Source organism: Peromyscus eremicus, chromosome 6 (assembly GCF_949786415.1).
Source record: "Peromyscus eremicus chromosome 6, PerEre_H2_v1, whole genome shotgun sequence".
Taxonomy (NCBI): Eukaryota; Metazoa; Chordata; class Mammalia; order Rodentia; family Cricetidae; genus Peromyscus; species Peromyscus eremicus.
Window position 1 is genome coordinate 18302219 of NC_081421.1, and position 19049 is coordinate 18321267.

The window sequence follows — 19049 nt, forward strand, 5'->3', positions numbered from 1 at the left end:
CTATTTTGCTACTCCAGGGACTTTTGATGTAGAGTGTCTTACAACAGATCACTACACAGGTGGCATGAAGCAAAAATATACTGTGAACCAATGCAAGCAGCAATCTGAAGAGTCCACTGTCTACCTGGGAGAAAGGACCTACTATGTCGCAGCAGTGGAGGTGGAATGGGACTATTCACCAAGCAGGGACTGGGAAAAGGAACTGCATCATTTGCAAGAACAAAAGTAACTTTCCAGTCTCAGATTCCCAAAGTGTTCAACTGTAATTTTAGGTCTCTCTTTCATTAAAGAGTTATGTTAACCCTTAGAAAAAGCAACAACTGCATTAAGCAATAGCAATGACCACTTCCTGGGAATTTGTGCTCATTCATTTCTATTTCTCTCAGCATCTTTACAGGAGACCTTCCCTTGACCAGTTCTGAGTCTGTGGCATCATTGCTCTTCTGATCAAACTCAATCAAATTGAGAGCAGTCACAGTGCTGCTTACTTACTACTCCTGATTTTATTTCCAGTATAATAATCAGTCGGTCCACATTCCTAATTATGCTGTATACTTCTTAAATGCTTAGCAGTTCTTTTTTTCTAAGAACTTAAAGGAAAATATGTTCAAAGCCATTATGACACACTGTGAAAATTTAAAAAAAAATCAGTAAGAGTATATCAAAGTAAAGAATGGCCACGAGAACATCAAAAGCATGCCTCAGCATCATGGGGCATCACCTGATACTTCTAGGTGTTCATTTTTTAAAAATTTTCCCAGGCACATCTGCTCTATCATGTCATTTCAACATGTGACCTCATGTGCACAAGATCTGAGGGACTAGGGTGAGCTGTGGGACAGGTAGGCCCAAGATGCCCAGGAAAACTAAACAATCTGGCTGGCAGTGGCTAGCTGGACAGTTTGGTTTCAGTCATGAGTGTAGTCTGACATAGAAAGGACTAAAAGGCTGCTTTTGTGATTTGGATAAGGTAGTTAAAAGGAATCATTAGTAAACCAAAACTTTAGAAAAAGAAAATGACTAGAAAAAAAATATGCTACTTCAGTTCCTATTGACTAGAAATACTGCATTAATTCCTAAATAATTGAATCTGGATTTCATAACATGTTAGAGTGAAAAAAATGTGATGCGATAGATGATTTGATCAATGCCTCTCTTTAGGGGCACAGGAACTAAGGCTTCTTCAGACAACATGGATTGAGAGGTCAGCTTAGCTGGACAAGAGTCAGGGCCAGGACTGAAGCAGCTCACTAGACAGTTCTCTTTATATGACACCTCAATATGTTTAAAGTCTATTTTTTCCTACCGGAATGGAAAATAATTTTAAATGAGCATAACTATTCACAAGAATTTTTACTCAAAAATTAAAACAATTTCTTTTCTTTCACGAAAACAAATAGTAACCTGCATCAATTTTCTTTTCTAGTATTTCAAATGCATTTTTGGATAAGGAAGAATTTTACATAGGCTCAAAGTACAAGAAAGTTGTGTATCGGCAATTTACTGACAGCATGTTCAGAGAACAGGTGAAGAGAAAAGCTGAAGATGAGCACTTGGGCATCCTAGGTAAGGTGAACAGCCCCATCCTGCCAGCCTTCGGTTAGCAACAAGAGCTGCCTGTGGCAACATGCATCCACGTATATAGATTGCAATTTTCTAGCTCATGTATCAAAGTTATTTTTTTAAATCATTCAATAAAAAAGAAGTTTGTGCTTGCTGAAGAATACAGATAATATCACTTATTTCTGTCAGGAATAATTTATTATTCCATATACTGATTAAATTACTTATAATGAGCCAGGGTGTGGTGGCGTAAGCCTTTAATTCCAGTAGTCTGGAGGCTGAGGTAGGCAGGCTGAGTTTGAGGCCAACCTAGTCTACAGAGTGAGTTCCAGGACAGCCAATGCTACATAGAGAAACTCTGTCTCAAAAATATTTTTTTAACTTGATGCCTATAGCTTTGGTGAAGTTCTTAGAAATTACTTTCTAATGAAAACCTTAACCAAATTCTCCTTGTTATCACACACTCCCTCCAAAAAGAAGTACAACTCTTTACTTGAAAAATTAAGATATAATTAATCACAAAATAAAGATATATATGGGGGTTGAAAAAATGTGTTTCCTTACAAGTTTTCAGGAACCACACTCAGGTTGAACGTGTAACCTGCAACCCTTGAGATGCTGAACTCCTGAGCCTTTCAGTACTTCCACAGGATCAGAATTTCCCTAGTGAGATACTCTAAAGCAGTTGGTTCTCAACCGTCCTAATGCTGTGACCCTTTCATAAAGTCCCTCATGTTGTGGTGATCCCCAACCATAAAATTATTTCATTGCTACTTCATAACTGTAATCTTGCTACTCTTATGAATCATAATGTAAATATCTGTGTTTTCTGATAGTCTTGTGTGACCCCCATAAAAGGGTCATTTAACCCCTAAAGAGGTTCTGACTCATAGGTTGAGAACTGCTGCTCTAGAGCTAATGACATTGTTGAGAATAACAGAAACACATGTGACAAGAAACAGCTGCAGCTGGCTGAAAGGCAGAAGCTAGAGGGCCAGCTTCGTCATTGCCAGCACAACCCTTTGCCTAGAAGTCCAAACACTGAACCCAAAGAGTAAGCTGTGCACAGTAGCTCCTGGCCTGCCACCAGCTCTCCCTGTTAGATCTCTGACCCTCAGAGGGTTTTCAGGCTATAGTGTCTTCTGGAACTCTGATTAAGAGATACACTATGGTCTCCATATTTAGAGAAGTTCTGTCTAGTGTTGTTATGCACATCCTCAGGAACCAGAAATAAATCACTATAACAGCTCAAAGACATGTGAGAAAAAGAAGACTCCATCCTTCACACTGAAAAGTTACCTGAATTTTGCCTTTATCACTAACACAGAAATTTCAAAACACAAGACAATAAATTGATTTTCTTTTTCACTTTTACCAGGTCCACAAATTCATGCAGATATTGGAGACAAAGTTAAAATTGTCTTTAAAAACATGGCAACCAGGCCATATTCAATACATGCCCATGGGGTGAAAACAGAGAGTTCTACGGTTGTTCCAACACTGCCAGGTATTGTGAGCAAAGGGATGCTTCATACAGATTTTGTAGCCACTCCACAAATGCCAGCTGCTGTAAAGAATAGTCTTTCTAAACGACTCTGTTGTAAGGAACTGCAAAGGTGGGACAGAGGATGCAGGGGTGATGGAGTATAAGCATGTTTGCACTGAAACAGTTTACAGAAGGGCTGTAAAAACAAACATGGAAGTACCAGACACTTACAAAGGTAGAAGAGTGAATTAGAAAAATTCTTCCTCCACTCAACTAGAACATATTTGAAGTGGCATCTGCTACACTGTGGGGTAGAATGTTCATGTGCCAGCCTGTCAAACAATGTCTGCGGTTTGGAATTTAAAGCCTGGGTATTTGCTTTAGTATCTGGCATGTCCCAAGAGCTTAACAGATGTTCAATTAAGATAAAAATTGAGAGAAATTATGTACACTCAAATAGAAATTAAAATTTTACAGGAAAAAGGATTTGTTTTAAAAACTTAGCAGTTTCCAAACATACCAAACAAAAAAAAGATAGTGTTCTGTAGAATTACTTTTATAAATTTAAGAGAAAATAGAGCAAAAACTTCTCTCTTGATCTTCTAAGAGAGAAAAACATAGATAATACTGAGTCATAAACAAGGCTATGAAAAAGACTCATCAGAGAGTAAATGGTTTATTTTAGGTAGGAGAGTCAGTAGGGCTGGACATTGGTGAAGACAAATGATAAGGGAGGTGCAGCTCAGGCTAATTGTGGGATAAGATTCTAGGGCTTCATGTGGGAACATGCTTTGTGTCTCTTATAAATGGTAAGGAGTCCAGACAGAGTGAAGAGGGAACAGAATGTTAACAGATGGGAAGCAGGGAGAGAAGGAACTGGATGGAGTAAGGGCCTGGCAGGCTATGATTAGGACTCAAGGTTTTAAACTGAACACTCACCTGAGGGTCTGAGCTGAATGGGATTTATCTGATTGTCAATCAGAGGCTCTTCTGGATGACATATGAGTAAGGGAGAAAAACGGCAACATTAAAGAGCAGTTAGGGAAATTCTGCACTAAACAGGTGAAACAAAATTACCAGAATTAGAATTAACAAGATTTAACATGGGACTAAGCAGAGGAAGAAATTCTCATACTACAATTCTACTTTAACATGCTACCAAAAGGGCCTGCTGAAAATTGAGCACTGGAGTCTTATGGAAGGAGTCAAGGGTGACTCTAAAGCTTTGGGAATCAATCCCTGGTGACAGAGCAGGCTGGAAGAACAGCTTATGGAAATAAGAGTGGTTGGCAGAAGTGAGACAATGAGGTGCTGCATTTACATTTTATATTCTTGGTGAAAATGTCTGCTTAGTTAAGGTATGAGGACATTGGGACTAAAAGTGATGACTTGAGAAAAGGGGGGAAAGCCCACACTTCCCTTAAGACCAGACCTCAATTCTTGCTTGATTCCCCAGTAAAGGATTCCAGACTCCAGAGTATTAATTTGATAGCACTATCTTTGCAGGAAATGGCAAGGTGAATCTAAACAAATTGGACAGAGGGTTGTCAGGATCAGTAAGTCAAGGTCTGTGGATAGATATACAGGAAGTGCTGAGGCAAATGGAAAAGGTTAGATTGGAGAAGAGCCAGGAGCTCATGGGAAGAGAGTACATGACAAAGAGGATATAGTAACCATCTTCAAAGCATCAAGGACGAGTATGTCTTGCATGTGACAGAAGCGTAACAAAGAAGCACATGGTGTGACAGAATCAGATAACAACAGAAGAAGTTGACAGATGAGAGAAATCAGGGATCTTTAAGATCAAGTGCTCTCATGGCTCCTTGCAGGAATCATCAGCTCACTGAGGAGGATAGTGAGAAGGAAGTAGGAAAGAAAGGGAAAGTGAAGCTGATTCTACAGGGCAACATCAGTACAGAAACACCATGAGCAAAGTGCTGAGGTATCTGTAAAAAAAAAAAAAAAATACTAATAAAACCTACTTTAGAGTAAGAAAAGATGGATCCACTCAGTTTCTTCAAAATATGGCATTAGAATGACAATTCTCTGGCTTTGTTATGGCAAGTGAATGAGAGCTGCTTAATTCATAGTAAATATATGATGACATAAAAATACCTTAGTGTGTCTTAGAACTTAAACTCCAGGGTCATCAGTGTGGTTCAGTGTGTAAAGATGCTTAGCCTGATAACTCAAGCTCCATCTCCATAACCCACTGTCACAAACTATCCCAACTTTCATGTTATGGTGTATGTGCTCCCTTGCATGCACATACATGCCCACACATACACATACACTCACTATAAAATCAAAAAACTAAATTCATGGAAGAATTTTGAGTACTATTATTTTTTAACATGTTAATATTTTTACTTTTTGATCACTAGTTATCAAGGATTAACATATTATATGTGTATACAAAATGTATATGCACATGAAACACATAATGTGTGTCAGATATAAGCCAAATATAACCAGACATGTAGCCCTTGCTTAATTTAGGTGAAATTCGCATTTATATATGGCAAATCCCAGAGAGATCTGGCGCTGGAGCAGAGGATGCCCCTTGTATACCATGGGCTTACTACTCAACTGTGGATCGAGTTAAGGTAAATTTTAACCATTTGTTCTGTAAGAATTCTCCAGATAGAGAGACAATTGAAAGAACATAGAGTTTTCCTGTCCTCCAACCTATGTCAAAATACCAGGAAAATAAGTTGCTCTGTAATCTATTTCATTATACATTTTCAGTTTATTTGCTTTTAAACATATAGTTATAATTATCTTATTCCTGCTGATTACTGATAATACTTAATAAAAATTGCAAGCCAGTGTATTTTATTTTTCTTTTGATATGAAAACATATTAAATGCGAAAACTAAGATGTGTGGCTTCAGAGTTCTTAGTTGTCTGAGCAATCCCAACAGGCAATCAGAACAGTAGGTATTGTCTGATAAAATATCACAAAGCCAAAAATCCCCCAACAGCCTCTCAAGTGAGATGGTAAATCATTCTGCAGAACAAAATCTTCACCAGAATCCCTTCTGAGTTCCCAATATGTCAATGCAGCTGCATGTTGGGCTGCTCTACCAGAAATTCCCAGACTTAAAACCTAGCACCTTCTAAAAGGGACACTTCTAAAGAGGTCTTCTTCCTCCTTCATTTCCTGTTATAAAAACAAACAAACAAACAACAACAACAACAACAACAAAACCCAGCAGCGTAAGTGCTGCTCTATCCATTCACTCAAGCAGGCACTTTGAACCACTCTTCTTACACAGATTATGTGCCCCTACAATTACTCAGCCCACTCCTCTCCGTTTTCACACTTCAGTATTTGTAATTTGTCTCAACTGCTGCCTCCCAGGCCCCAGACTTCTCCCTCTAAGTCTTCTTTCAATCAACCAATATAACTGGACTAAGATGTAGATTTGCTGTTGTTCTCTGTCCAATGTTTCAGAGGTTACTTATGACACTGCCTGAATTTCACTAATATGATATAAGACAAAATCTGCCATCACTAGCACCTGGCCACACCAAACTTCTCAGATGTTTAAGAGTTGTTAATTGTGGTCTTTCACATGGGTATTCATTAGCATTCTGTTTCTTCATGACAATGGACAATTTCCTTAGCTTCTACTCATTTCTTTTATTCCTATATGAGCTCCTACAGCAAAAGGTTTTGTTTCATTCAGTCATGGATTTATAGTGACTGGCATAATGCTTGGCTCATCCTGATAAGTCCACAAGCTTATACAATTAACAACCAATACTGTTCACTCAGGCAGCTCATGAGTTAAGCCATTTTTTTTTAATCTCTCTAAGTTCCACATCAGCCACATAACCTACTTACTATTTGTCATTGCTTCCACTTAACCATGTCAAATATGAGGATACTACAGTGGTGGCTTCCCTTTGGCTTAGGTATCCCATTAAAACCAGTCCCTCCAAAACTGCTGGGATTGTGAGTGATAAGGTCCCAGCTCTCGAAATCCTGACCAACACTTCCAAGATAACTGTACTTTCTGCTTGTTTTCAGGATCTCTATAGTGGACTAATAGGCCCACTGGTTGTTTGTCGGAAATCTTACATGAAAGTATTCAATCCTATAAAGAAAATGGAGTTTTTCCTTTTGTTTCTAATATTTGATGAGAATGAATCTTGGTACTTAGATGACAACATCAAAATATACTCTGATCATCCTGAGAAAGTAAACAAAGATGACGAGGAATTCATAGAAAGCAATAAAATGCATGGTATGAGAAACTATTCTAAACCACTTTCTTTTTTTATCCCTGTCTTCTAAGAAAATCATGTTGTAGGGCTGTTTTATTTAAAAAATATTGTAATGTAAAACTCTGCTCAAAACCAAAATAGGACTATGTTTAAAATCTTTACTAATTCCTCTCCCAATTCTAAACCCTCATTCCCTTTTAAATAAGTTCACAATTAAGATTAAGGCTCTTCATATAAAGTAACTTGAGAAATAGCAGTGATATTGGTGAACTTGAAAGATCTATTTTCCCCATCTATAGTGAAGTAAGCTCTGTTATATGGACCTAGTAATAATTCCTATGAAGCCATTATAAGTTTAAACTATTCTGAAATGTATCAAATTTTCCTCAGCTATTAATGGAAAAATGTTTGGAAACCTACAAGGCCTCACAATGCACGTAGGAGATGAAGTCAATTGGTATGTGATGGGAATGGGCAATGAAATAGACTTGCACACCGTACACTTTCATGGCCACAGCTTCCAATACAAGGTAAGAGCCACACACAGCAGTCATTCTTGCTCTGCTTAAACCTTTTAATTAAGCCAAGAATACATTTCATCAGAGATACCTATGAAAAAGAAACTCAAACAACATGGCAGTCTCACCACTACACCAGCCTCCTCACATCTTGAGCTCATCCTTACACTTGCAGGTTTTTTCTGTCTTTCTTAGTTCTGCTCACACAATTCTAAGGCATCTGAATGGAATGGCTGACAGTCAGAGCTGGCAAGAGTGTTCACATAAGGGTGGGCCAGGCAGCAGAGATCAGAACAAGACTTCACTGTAACCCTGATCATTCCAAGTTCACTCTTAAACTGTGTGAGGTGAATTAACACTTAGGTGTCAAGCAACTAATATCCCTAGAACTACTACCCTTTATCTAGTGAAAACAATGGTCCTCTTGAAGATGCATTTTTTCCATTTTTAAACTAATGTAGAAAATGCACAGGCGGCCGGCGGTGGTGGTGCACACCTTTAATCACAGAACTTGGGAAGCAGAGGCAGGTGGATCTCTGTGAGTTCAAGGCCAGCGTGGTCTACAAAGCAAGTTCCAGGACAGCCAGGACTGTTACACAGAGAACTCCTGTCTCAACAAACCAAAAAAAAAAAAAAAAAAAAAAAAAAAAGACACATTGCAGAATGTCCATTGTATAATCTGTACTGTTTTCTGCACATATATCATTAATGAGCTTTCAGTATTATTTTCATAGAAATATGCCAGTGATGGGAGTCAAGAATACTTGAATTGTCAATATTATTTAAATTCTCTATCAGCATCCTTTTCTGACAGTTTCACAAGCAAGAGAGATTATAATTGATCCAAGCACCAGTGAAACCACAGCTTGGTTGTTTTGTGTAGCTCAAGTCTCCGAAAAAGAGGCAAGCCAGAATCGCGGTATAGACATAGTCGTCCTGACTAATAAATGCCTCCTTCACATCTTCCTTGATGGCCCAGAGTGCTGAGGCTTTAGACGAGGATTACAGGTTTCACTAAATAAAATATAGAGGGATTCATTTCTTAAAAAAAAAAAAAAATGTTTCTGCTTTTTCATTGGAGCTGGCCAGTGAAAGGCTACTGAATAAACTCTAATATTTGTCATTTTTCTAATAAAGCACAGGGGAATTTACAGTTCCGATGTCTTTGACCTTTTCCCTGGAACATACCAAACCCTAGAAATGTTTCCCCAAACACCTGGAACCTGGTTACTCCACTGCCACGTGACTGACCATGTTCATGCTGGAATGGAAACTACCTACACTGTCTTACCAAATCAAGGTGAATATACAGGTAGTACCTCTAGGTATATATTATGAGTGCAACTAAGATTCCTGTCTTGTCTAAGTATATCTTCCAGTATGAAGTACTTGTGAACTGGCAGCCCTGGTATCTTCCTTCTCTACCTCCAAATAGAATGTTTTAGTGCTAGGCCAGTGGGATATCACTTACTTGGTGACAGCTAGGATGGAATTGATTGTCTAAGTGTACAAATGGACACTAACTTTGCAGTGTAATCACATCAAAAACTAGTGTAAGGGAACAATCACATTAGGGTTTTTTTTTTGTTTGTTTTAACAAGAAACAACCATGACTTATAAATGAACATTTAGGATTTAATTTCTTTCTTAAGAGAAAGTATTAGCATTTTTTCTCTGTAGTACCTCCCACATAAGAGAAGCATGAACCAGCCTAGTTGTTTTAACAAGAAACAACCATGACTTATAAATGAACATTTAGGATTTAATTTCTTTCTTAAGAGAAAGTATTAGCATTTTTTCTCTGTAGTACCTCCCACATAAGAGAAGCATGAACCAGCCTAGTATAATTTCATTCGCCACCCAGAACAGTTCTTTATGTGCTGCCAGAGAAGGACAGTTTCTAAAGGAACTGGGAAAAACTAAAATTTATATTCCTTATTCAACTCTTACATGTATAAGTACACACAGACACCTAGATATACACACACATTTGCACATACACAGAGCACAGGAAAATAATCTTTTTGTGACTACATACCAACAACAAAATGTACAAAAAGTAAAATTCCAGCACTGTAGTTGAGAACTGTAGGAATAGAAATAGCAAATGTAACTGAAGGAAGTTACATACAGAATATGCTTCTTCCTTAAAAATAATAGAAAGGAATAGGCATGTGAGTGCATGTTTGTATGAGTGTGCATGTGCATGCATATATGCATTTGTATGAGTGTCCATGCATGAGTATGCATGGTGTGTGTGTGTGTGTGTGTGTGTGTGTGTGTGTGTGTGTGTGTTGTGGTCCTAGCAACAGAGCCCATGGTTTTGCAAATGTTAGGAAAGCATTTTACTACTGAGCTATGTTCCTAGTCCAAGTCAATGTATTACAAATCTAAAAGTCACTCAAGATTACATCTTATTGTAAATAAACTTTTCATTTTTGCTCTAACACCATCTTTTTTGACAAAAAAAAAACCCAAAACTTTCACTAAAGTAAAAAATGTAGTTACTGGTAATGCACAACCACAACAGTATCAAAGTTACAGTTATGAAATAGCAATGAAATAATTTTAAGGTTGGGAGGTCATCACAACATGAGGAACTGTGTAAAAAGTGTTGCAGCATTTGGAAAGTTGAAAACCACTGCTCTAAATAAACAAGTTTGCAGGGCTAGTGAGATGGATCAGCAGTTAGCAGCACTGGCTACTCCTCCAGAAGACCAGAGTTCAATTCCCAGCACCCACATGCCCATAACCCTCTGTAACTCCAGTTGTGCAACTGTAACTACAGTTCTAAGGAATCTAGTTCCCTTTAGCCTCTGTGGGTACAAGGCACACAAGTCATATACAGATGTACATGTCATGCAGGCAAAATACCCATACGAAAAAAGAAAGAAAGAAAGAAAGAAAGAAAGAAAGAAAGAAAGAAAGAAAGAAAGAAAGAAAGAAAGGAAGGAAGGAAGGAAGGAAGGAAGGAAGGAAGAAAGAAAGAAAGAAAGAAAAATAGATAGATAGATAGATAGATAGATAGATAGATAGATAGATAGATAGATAGAAGGGGGAAGGGATGAAGGGAGGGAGGGAGGGAGGGAGGGAGGGAGGGAGGGAAGGAGGGAGGGAAACGTTTACTTACATATAAACCATGCAAAAAGTAATGGAGAGGAAGGAACACTGGGGGACTTGAAAACTTATGTAAACAAATGTTTGGCACAGAGGATGCTGCCACAGGCTGGTCCTATACATAGAAACACTAGAGACTTCTGTGTCTAAAAAACCTGGGAGAAGAGGGAGTGGTAACTGCTATTAAAGAAGAGAGTGTTTTTAAAATAGCAGAGGAAATTAGAGAACAAATACCAATATGAAAGAAGAACCAATACAAAAGAAGTACATGGAAAATATTTTAGAGAAATTTGACTTTTACAAAAAGAAAAGATATTATATAGGACTGGAAGAAAGAGTGACAGAAAAAAGTCTGAATTAAACACAGAACAATAGGGAGCCATGCTTATCAGTTTATATTATCTATAAATAAGTTTGATAAAGCTTTGGGGAAATCTACATCAATTCTACATCTCAGAAAATGACTGCCTTTCATTATACAGACAAGAGCATATAGAAATAAAAACAAATCTTCTGATATCACGTATCAGGTGACAGTTGTCTCTTCAAGAAAAAAGTTAATTAAAAATGGTGACTTTCTTACCACTGTCATTTCCATGTTCGTTTTTCCCTATTAGAAGAAACACATAAAGACCTCCTTTGACATATGTAAAAAGTGCTTTTGTTGAACTATGACTACTCTGTCAGATAATATTTAGGATACAGACTATAGTGGGAAAGCTGGCTTAACTTTAAATTCCTCAAAGTTGGATTATACATACCTGCAATTCTAGCTAAATAGGCAAATCTATTATAATACTCTGATGAATATCTAAAAACTTTCACTTGATAAAGTAGAATTTTTGAAACTTTCTTTGATCATAATCCAAAACATAGTTTTAAAAAAGGCTGCAAAAGAATTACCACAGACCTTCCTTCCATATTTAAAAAGTTACAGCTGCCTTCTTGTTCTCTCCTCATCTCCCCATCTTGCGCTTGAACATGTCTATGTGTGCATATATATTTTTATTTCCTAATTATATTCTTATGTATAACCTAATACCATCATCAATGTCAAGAATGGTTTAAAAAATGATAAAAAAAAAAACTATAGCTCTTTTTCAGCTTTCAACGACTAGCCCCTAATATTCTTTACGCAAAAAGAAAATCCCAGCTCATACAAAGATCCTGAGGGACAACTTCTCACTTTTTTCTTTGACATCGCTGAATTCTTTTTGTTTTAAAGTTAATTCTATGTGCAAGGATGTTTTGCCTGCATGTATATCTGTGGACCTGGTGCCCACAGAGTACCGAAAAGGGCATCAGATCCCCTGGAACTGGAGTTACAGATGGTTGTGAGTCAACATGAAGGTGCTGGGAATCAAACCCAGGTCCAGTCCCCCCAGCGACATTCTGTAATACAGAGCAGTTGTCACCTTGTAGACTCTGCCATGTAAGTTCAGTCTGTTGTTTCCTCATCTGACTCAGGCTACATACACACTGGCATCCCTTCTAGTACCTACATCCTAATGGGCCTATCATTGCTGAACTTTGAGCTTTGGGTGAACGTGGTATCTGCCAAGATTTTCCATGGTAAATTTACTACTTTTCTCCATTATGATTGATTAGGATCTTTTGCAACGAAGAAATCAAATTTTCCTTAATTAAAGCAGTACTAGAATGAGATATTTTTAAACATATGAAAAATAAGTGAATTAAGAATTAATTGAAGTTAACTAGTATTTTAAAAATAGAAAAATGTAAAACATCCATGTACAGACTTTTTAACCATAGAAAACACACTATTTTAAGTAACCATCTTAAAATTTCTTTTTCTATAGAGACTAAGTCTGGCTGAAAGAAATAGATCGGTGATAAAATGGAAAAAAGAGAGCAATGATTCATAACAATGTATGTGTCACTGAATAGAACACTTACGCTGGATTGGTTATCAACAGTTTAAAAAATCGAAGCCACACAACTGTTCATTTGTGTGGGAACCGGTATTACTTCAGATGGACAGATCAACAGATTATATCATGACATGTATTTGTTCATTGGGTAACAGAATTGCTTCACATAGTCCACTTATACCTGCATTGTTAGGACTTTGTAAAAAAGTACCAAATAAACAAAAACATATGACCAGATACTGTCCTTGAGAGTCCTCACAGGATCACTACAAAGTTCACTGAACTGTCTCCAACTCTTGCCTTCCCATCAATCGTTCTAACAAGCCATAGGGTATAGTGGTGGGGCTAAGAGCAAGAAAAGAAAGGAAACATGAAGACAGCAAGCTGTGTTTTATAGAAACCTGAAAAGATAGTCAAAAGATGCTATCTGGAACTAGAGAAAGGTAGAGTCCAAGAGTATTAAATTTAAAAAATTAAAATTCAGTTGGTGACCCCTCAGCCATTGGTTCATATTTCATGTGTTTCCGTTTGTTTGGCTATTTGTCTCTGTGCTTTATCCGACCTTGGTCTCAACAATTCTCGCTCATATAAACCCTCCTCATTCTCGCTAATTGGACTCCCAGAGATCCACCTGGGGCCTAGTCATAGATCTCTGCATCCAGATCTCTCAGTAGTTGGATGAGGTTTCTAGCACGACAATTAGGGTGTTTGGCCATCCCATCACCAGAGTAGGTCAGTTCGGACTGTCTCTCGACCATTGCCAGCAGTCTGTTGTGGGGGTATCTTTGTGGATTTCTGTGGGCCTCTCTAGCACTTTGTTTCTTCCTATTCTCATGTGGTCTTCATTTACCATGGTCTCCTATTCCTTGTTCTCCCTCTCTGTTGTTGATCCAGCTGGATCAGGCCCTTTGAGTGGGTGAGACAGTTGATTGGCCTGATCTGTTTGGGAGGCATCCAGGCAGTGGCACCGGGTCCTGTGCTCATTGCATGAGTCGGCTGTTTGAAACCTGGGGCCTATGCAGGGTCCCTTGGCTCGGCCTGGGAGGAAGGGACTGGACCTACCTGGACTGAGTCCACCAGGTTGATCTCAGTCTGTGGGGAAGGCTTTGCCCTGGAGGAGATTGGAATGGGGGGCGGGAGGGGGGAGAACAAGGGAATCTGTGGCTGATATGTAGAACTGAATTGTATTGCAAAATAAAAATTAAAAAAAAAAATTAAAATTCAGATAATAAAATAAATAAGAAATTGCCAGTAAGAGGACTAAGTCAGGGTTCCAAAGAAATGATTGAGTAGACGTTTTGCAAAGCCTTACTAGGTTTATGCGCTCTAGCAATGAGCTGGACTTGAACACTAGGTTATTAAAAGGGCTCAATGGCTAAGAGTACTTGCTGCTCTTGTAGCAGACCCAGGTTCAGGTCCCAGCACCCACAATGAATGGCTCCAGTTCTAGAGGACACAATGCCATCTTCTGGCCTCTTCGGGTACCTAGATGCACACAGTACACATATACATACTCAGACATACACATTTATACATAAAAAAAAATAATAACATTTTGAAACAAACCAAATAAGTCTAATGCCAGCACTCAGGAGGCAGAGGCAGGTGGATCTCTGTGAGTTAGAGGTCAGCCTGGTCTACACAGCTAGTTCCAGAATAGCCAAGGCTGTTATACAGTAAAACCTTGTCTCAAAAAACCAATCAACCAACCAACCAACCAACAAGGAAGTTATTAAAAAGACAGATATGAACATCATGATAGTTTTTTTTTAATTTTCTCATATACTGTGTTTGAAAGAATAAGAGTATATACATATAAAGAATAGAAACAAGACTTTGGCTGAAAATATGTGAACTCAACAAGTCATGTTAACAGCCAGATGAGTACATTCATCTAATTCTGAGAGAAGTACACCATGAGTTTCAAAAGTAGCTCAAAAGCTAAGTATTCAGTCTTTCACTGGAGACAAACATTACATCTTTCTCATACTTACATGAAAAAACAAAATAGTAACCCAAATAGAAAAATCTGTAACAATGAAGATATTGTTTGACCAGCAACAGGGGCATTTGTGCATACTTGCAATGTAGTTTCTTCCAATGACTCTGGGGTGGATAGGATTGTCATGCCCCCAGAACTGAATCCATGATATTTCTCACAACAGAAGTCTGTGTCCAGTTTTGAAAATACCTGCATGACATTTCACACCTGTAAGGCTTGGGAGGTTTGCATAGATTGAGGTCAGAACAAGATTCATAATGAGTTCCAGGCCCACATAGGACAGAGAGTAAAAAAAATAAAAAATAAAAAATAAAAAATAAAAAACCAATAAATAAAAGGAAATACATGTGAAGAGATCTTACATCTTGAAGGTTTTTGTTTTTTGTTTTTTTTTACATTCTGGATAATAAATGGGTCCAGGTTATAGATTAAGCGAACAGCCATCATTACATGGTAAGGTAAACAAGCACCATAAAGCAGCTGCAATACACATTAACACAGAACCCTTTGGGCTCATTTTATCTGGGACTTAACATTTAAAGTGCAGTTGCTTATGCATTGCAAAGGATAAGTTCAAGTCAGTGATTTCTTCCTGCTGCAGAAAAGGAGGTAGGGCAGGAAAAATGCTGCAGCACCATCTTCTGGGAGAACATTTAAGAAATCCTTCAGGTCCAATCCCATAGCAGTAACTGACAAGGCTTCTGTTAGTGGAAAAGAAGAATGCATGAGTTACAGCTACAAATATATTTTTTACAAATTTGCTCTTAATGATTCAAAGTTCCTTCAAGTAACAAAGTGCTAGAATTATAAATAAAACTCTTTAATCCACATAACATAAGTTCATACTTTTTAATTTATCCCTTCTAGAGCCCTTCAAATTTTATTTTGTAGTTAGCCCCTGGAATGAGTTACTAATTCACTGGTGGACTGCTACATTGCCTTTTAATCAACTCCTACCATTTTCTAATGAAAAATATAATCACGTGGCTGCTGCTTTAATGTTAGGAATGCTGCTACTGTACAAAGATTGTTTGCTAGGACATGAATACCATTATCTACTAGAAAACATTTTTCTAAATAGGTTCCTCTCTATAATGAGATTTTTCATGTTGTTAATAAGCATAAGTCTTGTCATGACCACATACCTTTTCTTCTAAATAGTAAAGTACTCTAGTAAACATTTTCAATATTAAGGAATTTAATGGGGTTGGGGATACACTCAGCTATAGAGCCCTTGCCTAGTGTATACAATTTCCTAGATTCACCTCAGTACCAATAAAAGAGCATGTGCAGGCAGGGAGAGGGGGTTGCCAAACATTTTTAAAAAGATAATTATGCAAATTTTGTTTCTATTCTTAGTTGGTGCTGCCCTACCCTACTAAAAAAGACTTCAGAGTGCTGAGTAGATAGCTCAGTTGGTGTAGTGCTTGTCACACAAGCCTGAGGACTTAAATTCAACTCCCAGTACCCAGGTAAAAGAAAACCAGGCATTGTTGCATGCCTACAATCCTAGACCTGGGAAGTCAAAGATAGGTAGATCCTTGCAGCTCACTGGCCAGCCAGCTCAGCCTGATTGGTTAGGCTCAGGTTCCAGTGAGAAACCCTGTCTCAAAAAAAAGCTGATGGCTCTTGAGGAACGATGACCAAAACTGACCTCTGACATGTACACATAGATGCACACATTCCCTCACTCCACAAAAATGAATAAATAACAACAACGTCTTCAAGACCTTGTTCTCCTAAGAATAGTGTTCCTGGGAAAACATTGTTTTTTCCATTTTTACCCATACTTCAGCATCATCTCCTGTGTGCTCCTTACCCATCTGCAGGGCTACTGTACAACCCACTCACTCATCTGTCAATCTAAACCATCCTTCACACAATGGGGATGGGCCTGCCCCATCACTAAAAAGTTAAAGAACTCTGCAGCAGTGACACAGGGGAAGGACTTTTACCTTTCCAATCAGATACATCTGAGAATGGATGGATACTCTTCAACCTACATGCTGTATGAGTTTAAGAATGGTACTTGGGGCTTGAACTATGATTCAGTGGCTAAGAGCAACTGCTGTTCTTCCAGAGGACCTTAGTTTGGGTTGCCAGCACCCATGTCAGGTGTCACAACATCCTGTAACCCCAATTCCAGATTTGACACCTCTGGTATTTGAGGTCACCATGTGCACACATACATACACACACACACATACACACACACACATACACACACACACATACACACACACACACACACCCCTTCTGAGGTCACCTGCACTCATGTGCACACACCCACATGCAGACACACACATCCACACCTTCTGAAGTCACCTACATTCATGTGCATACATACACATGCAGACACACACAAAACTACATATGATTTAAAATAATAAAAATAAATCTTACAAAAAGTTACTGAGCCTTGCAAGTGGGTTTCCTCATCTACAATATCCTGGGTACCAATTGCTAGCTTTAGTTCTCTGAGAATTACAATAGGATACTTCTCTAACATATACGATGATCTCAATAAATAGCAACCACTAACTAGTTTGCAAATCTCATATGAAACACATATATTATTAATGTTTTCCTATCAAACACACTTACTTACCTAAATGTGGAGCCTATAAGTAGTAGCCTATAAGTAGTAGCTCCCAATTGTCTGTAACTCCAGGTCCAGGGGATCTGATACACTTTTATTGGTCTCTGAGGGCAGCAGACATACACATGATGCCCATACATACACTCAGACAAAACACTCATATACCTAAGTAAAGAACTTTTACTTGGGGTGAGTACTGAGCAGTTACAAAGTCAGTAAAATTATCACCACTGTTCAATTCTCTTCTCCCACTAGAAGGCCTTAATATAAATGATAACTCTAAGAAATAAAGTCAATATCTTAAATCTGTACAGTATTTTAAAAGCTCCTCCTAACATCTCATTTGGTTTCCTTCCTGAATCCCTTAATATTTTTATTTATTTAATCTAGGCCTCATTCCAAAGAGAATAGGTATGATTTGTAGTTCAGTTGGAGAAACTGAAGACAAGAAAAGATTAAAATAGGGGACAGAAGGGTGCAGTGAGATGTCTCAGCAGGTGAAGGTATGTGCCACACAAACTTGATGACCTGGGTTCAATCCCCAGAACCAAAAAAAGTAGAAAGAGAGAACCAACTGCAAAGTTGTTTTCTGGCAACCACATGTTCATCATAACACATGCATATATGTATGACCACCCACAATGAATTAAATAAATAAATGAATGAATAAATAAAATGTAAAAATGTGTGCTGTTAATAGTTAACTCCACTGTTAAGATTTTAAATGACTTTTAAAACTTTATTTTTATAATATATTACAATATTAGATTTTTTTAAAAAACGAAAGTAGTGAGCTGGAGAAATGGCTTAGTGGTTAAAAGTGCTGTCTGATCTTACAGAGGACCTGGGTTTGGCTCTCAGTACCCACATGGTAGCTCCCAATTGTCTGTAACTCCAGGTCCAGGGGATCTGATACACTTTTATTGGTCTCTGAGGGCAGCAGACATACACATGATGCCCATACATACACTCAGACAAAACACTCATATACCTAAAAGTACATAAATAAAAATAATAGTTCATTACTTCAAAATCAGTAACAAATTCTTCCTTAAATAAGCCACCTATTCACCTTCATTTCAATAGCTCTGCATTAATGAACTGGTTCTCACTAGAATAATTCTGTCCTTGGTGATACCTGGAAACATCTGGAGACACTTGTATTTGTTATAACTAGGGTGGTGGTGCTACAAGTAGAAGCCAAAGATACTGACTAACACCCTTAATAGGATGGGGAGAAAGCCTTCCCAACACAGATAGTTTTCCAAAGCAAAGTGACAGGTTGGAGTAGAAAGATAAGAAATCTTCAGGTTCCTAAATGTGTCATGTAGTTCCCTGTCCACCATCTTCAACCTGATCTTCTTATAAGTTTACTCAGAGTCAGCTAAGAACTTCTCATTAATCTGACATACTAAAAGAACTGGATTGTAGTGGCAGACCCAGAACTCAGTTCCAATTCCTAAGATCTACTCCTGAGTTCTTCTCAGTGTGCTGTAGCTGCCAAGAGAAAGACCTCAAATAAATGAGACTCCATAAAAAAACAGCCACAGGCCTTCCCTACAGGAGCTCAATGCTGATAAGGAGTGTACCACAAAAATGAATAAAACTCTATGCCAGCCCTTCAGCTACTGTGGTCTAA

The 19049-nt window shown here is 38.1% G+C and overlaps 2 protein-coding genes across 4 annotated transcripts in view; one reads left to right on the top strand and one right to left on the bottom strand.

The window, feature by feature from the left end:
- Nucleotides 1-9138, top strand: part of Cp (ceruloplasmin) — a 32855-nt gene extending 23717 nt beyond the window's left edge. Inside the window, exons 12-18 of the mRNA XM_059265080.1 lie at nucleotides 18-225; nucleotides 1427-1566; nucleotides 2942-3070; nucleotides 5549-5655; nucleotides 7086-7302; nucleotides 7673-7812; nucleotides 8938-9138. Of these exons, the coding sequence (XP_059121063.1) occupies nucleotides 18-225; nucleotides 1427-1566; nucleotides 2942-3070; nucleotides 5549-5655; nucleotides 7086-7302; nucleotides 7673-7812; nucleotides 8938-9138 (1142 nt within the window). The remainder of the gene's footprint in view (nucleotides 1-17; nucleotides 226-1426; nucleotides 1567-2941; nucleotides 3071-5548; nucleotides 5656-7085; nucleotides 7303-7672; nucleotides 7813-8937) is intronic.
- Nucleotides 9139-15187: 6049 nt separating this feature from the next.
- The window catches only part of Hps3 (HPS3 biogenesis of lysosomal organelles complex 2 subunit 1), a 47247-nt gene continuing 43385 nt past the window's right edge, over nucleotides 15188-19049 (bottom strand). For 2 of the 3 annotated variants that reach the window (XM_059265267.1, XM_059265266.1), the window contains exon 17: nucleotides 15188-15512. In XM_059265267.1, coding sequence (XP_059121250.1) covers nucleotides 15385-15512 — 128 coding nt within the window. In that variant the 3' untranslated portion in view covers nucleotides 15188-15384. The remainder of the gene's footprint in view (nucleotides 15513-19049) is intronic. The other variant, XR_009379768.1, reaches the window with a different exon arrangement.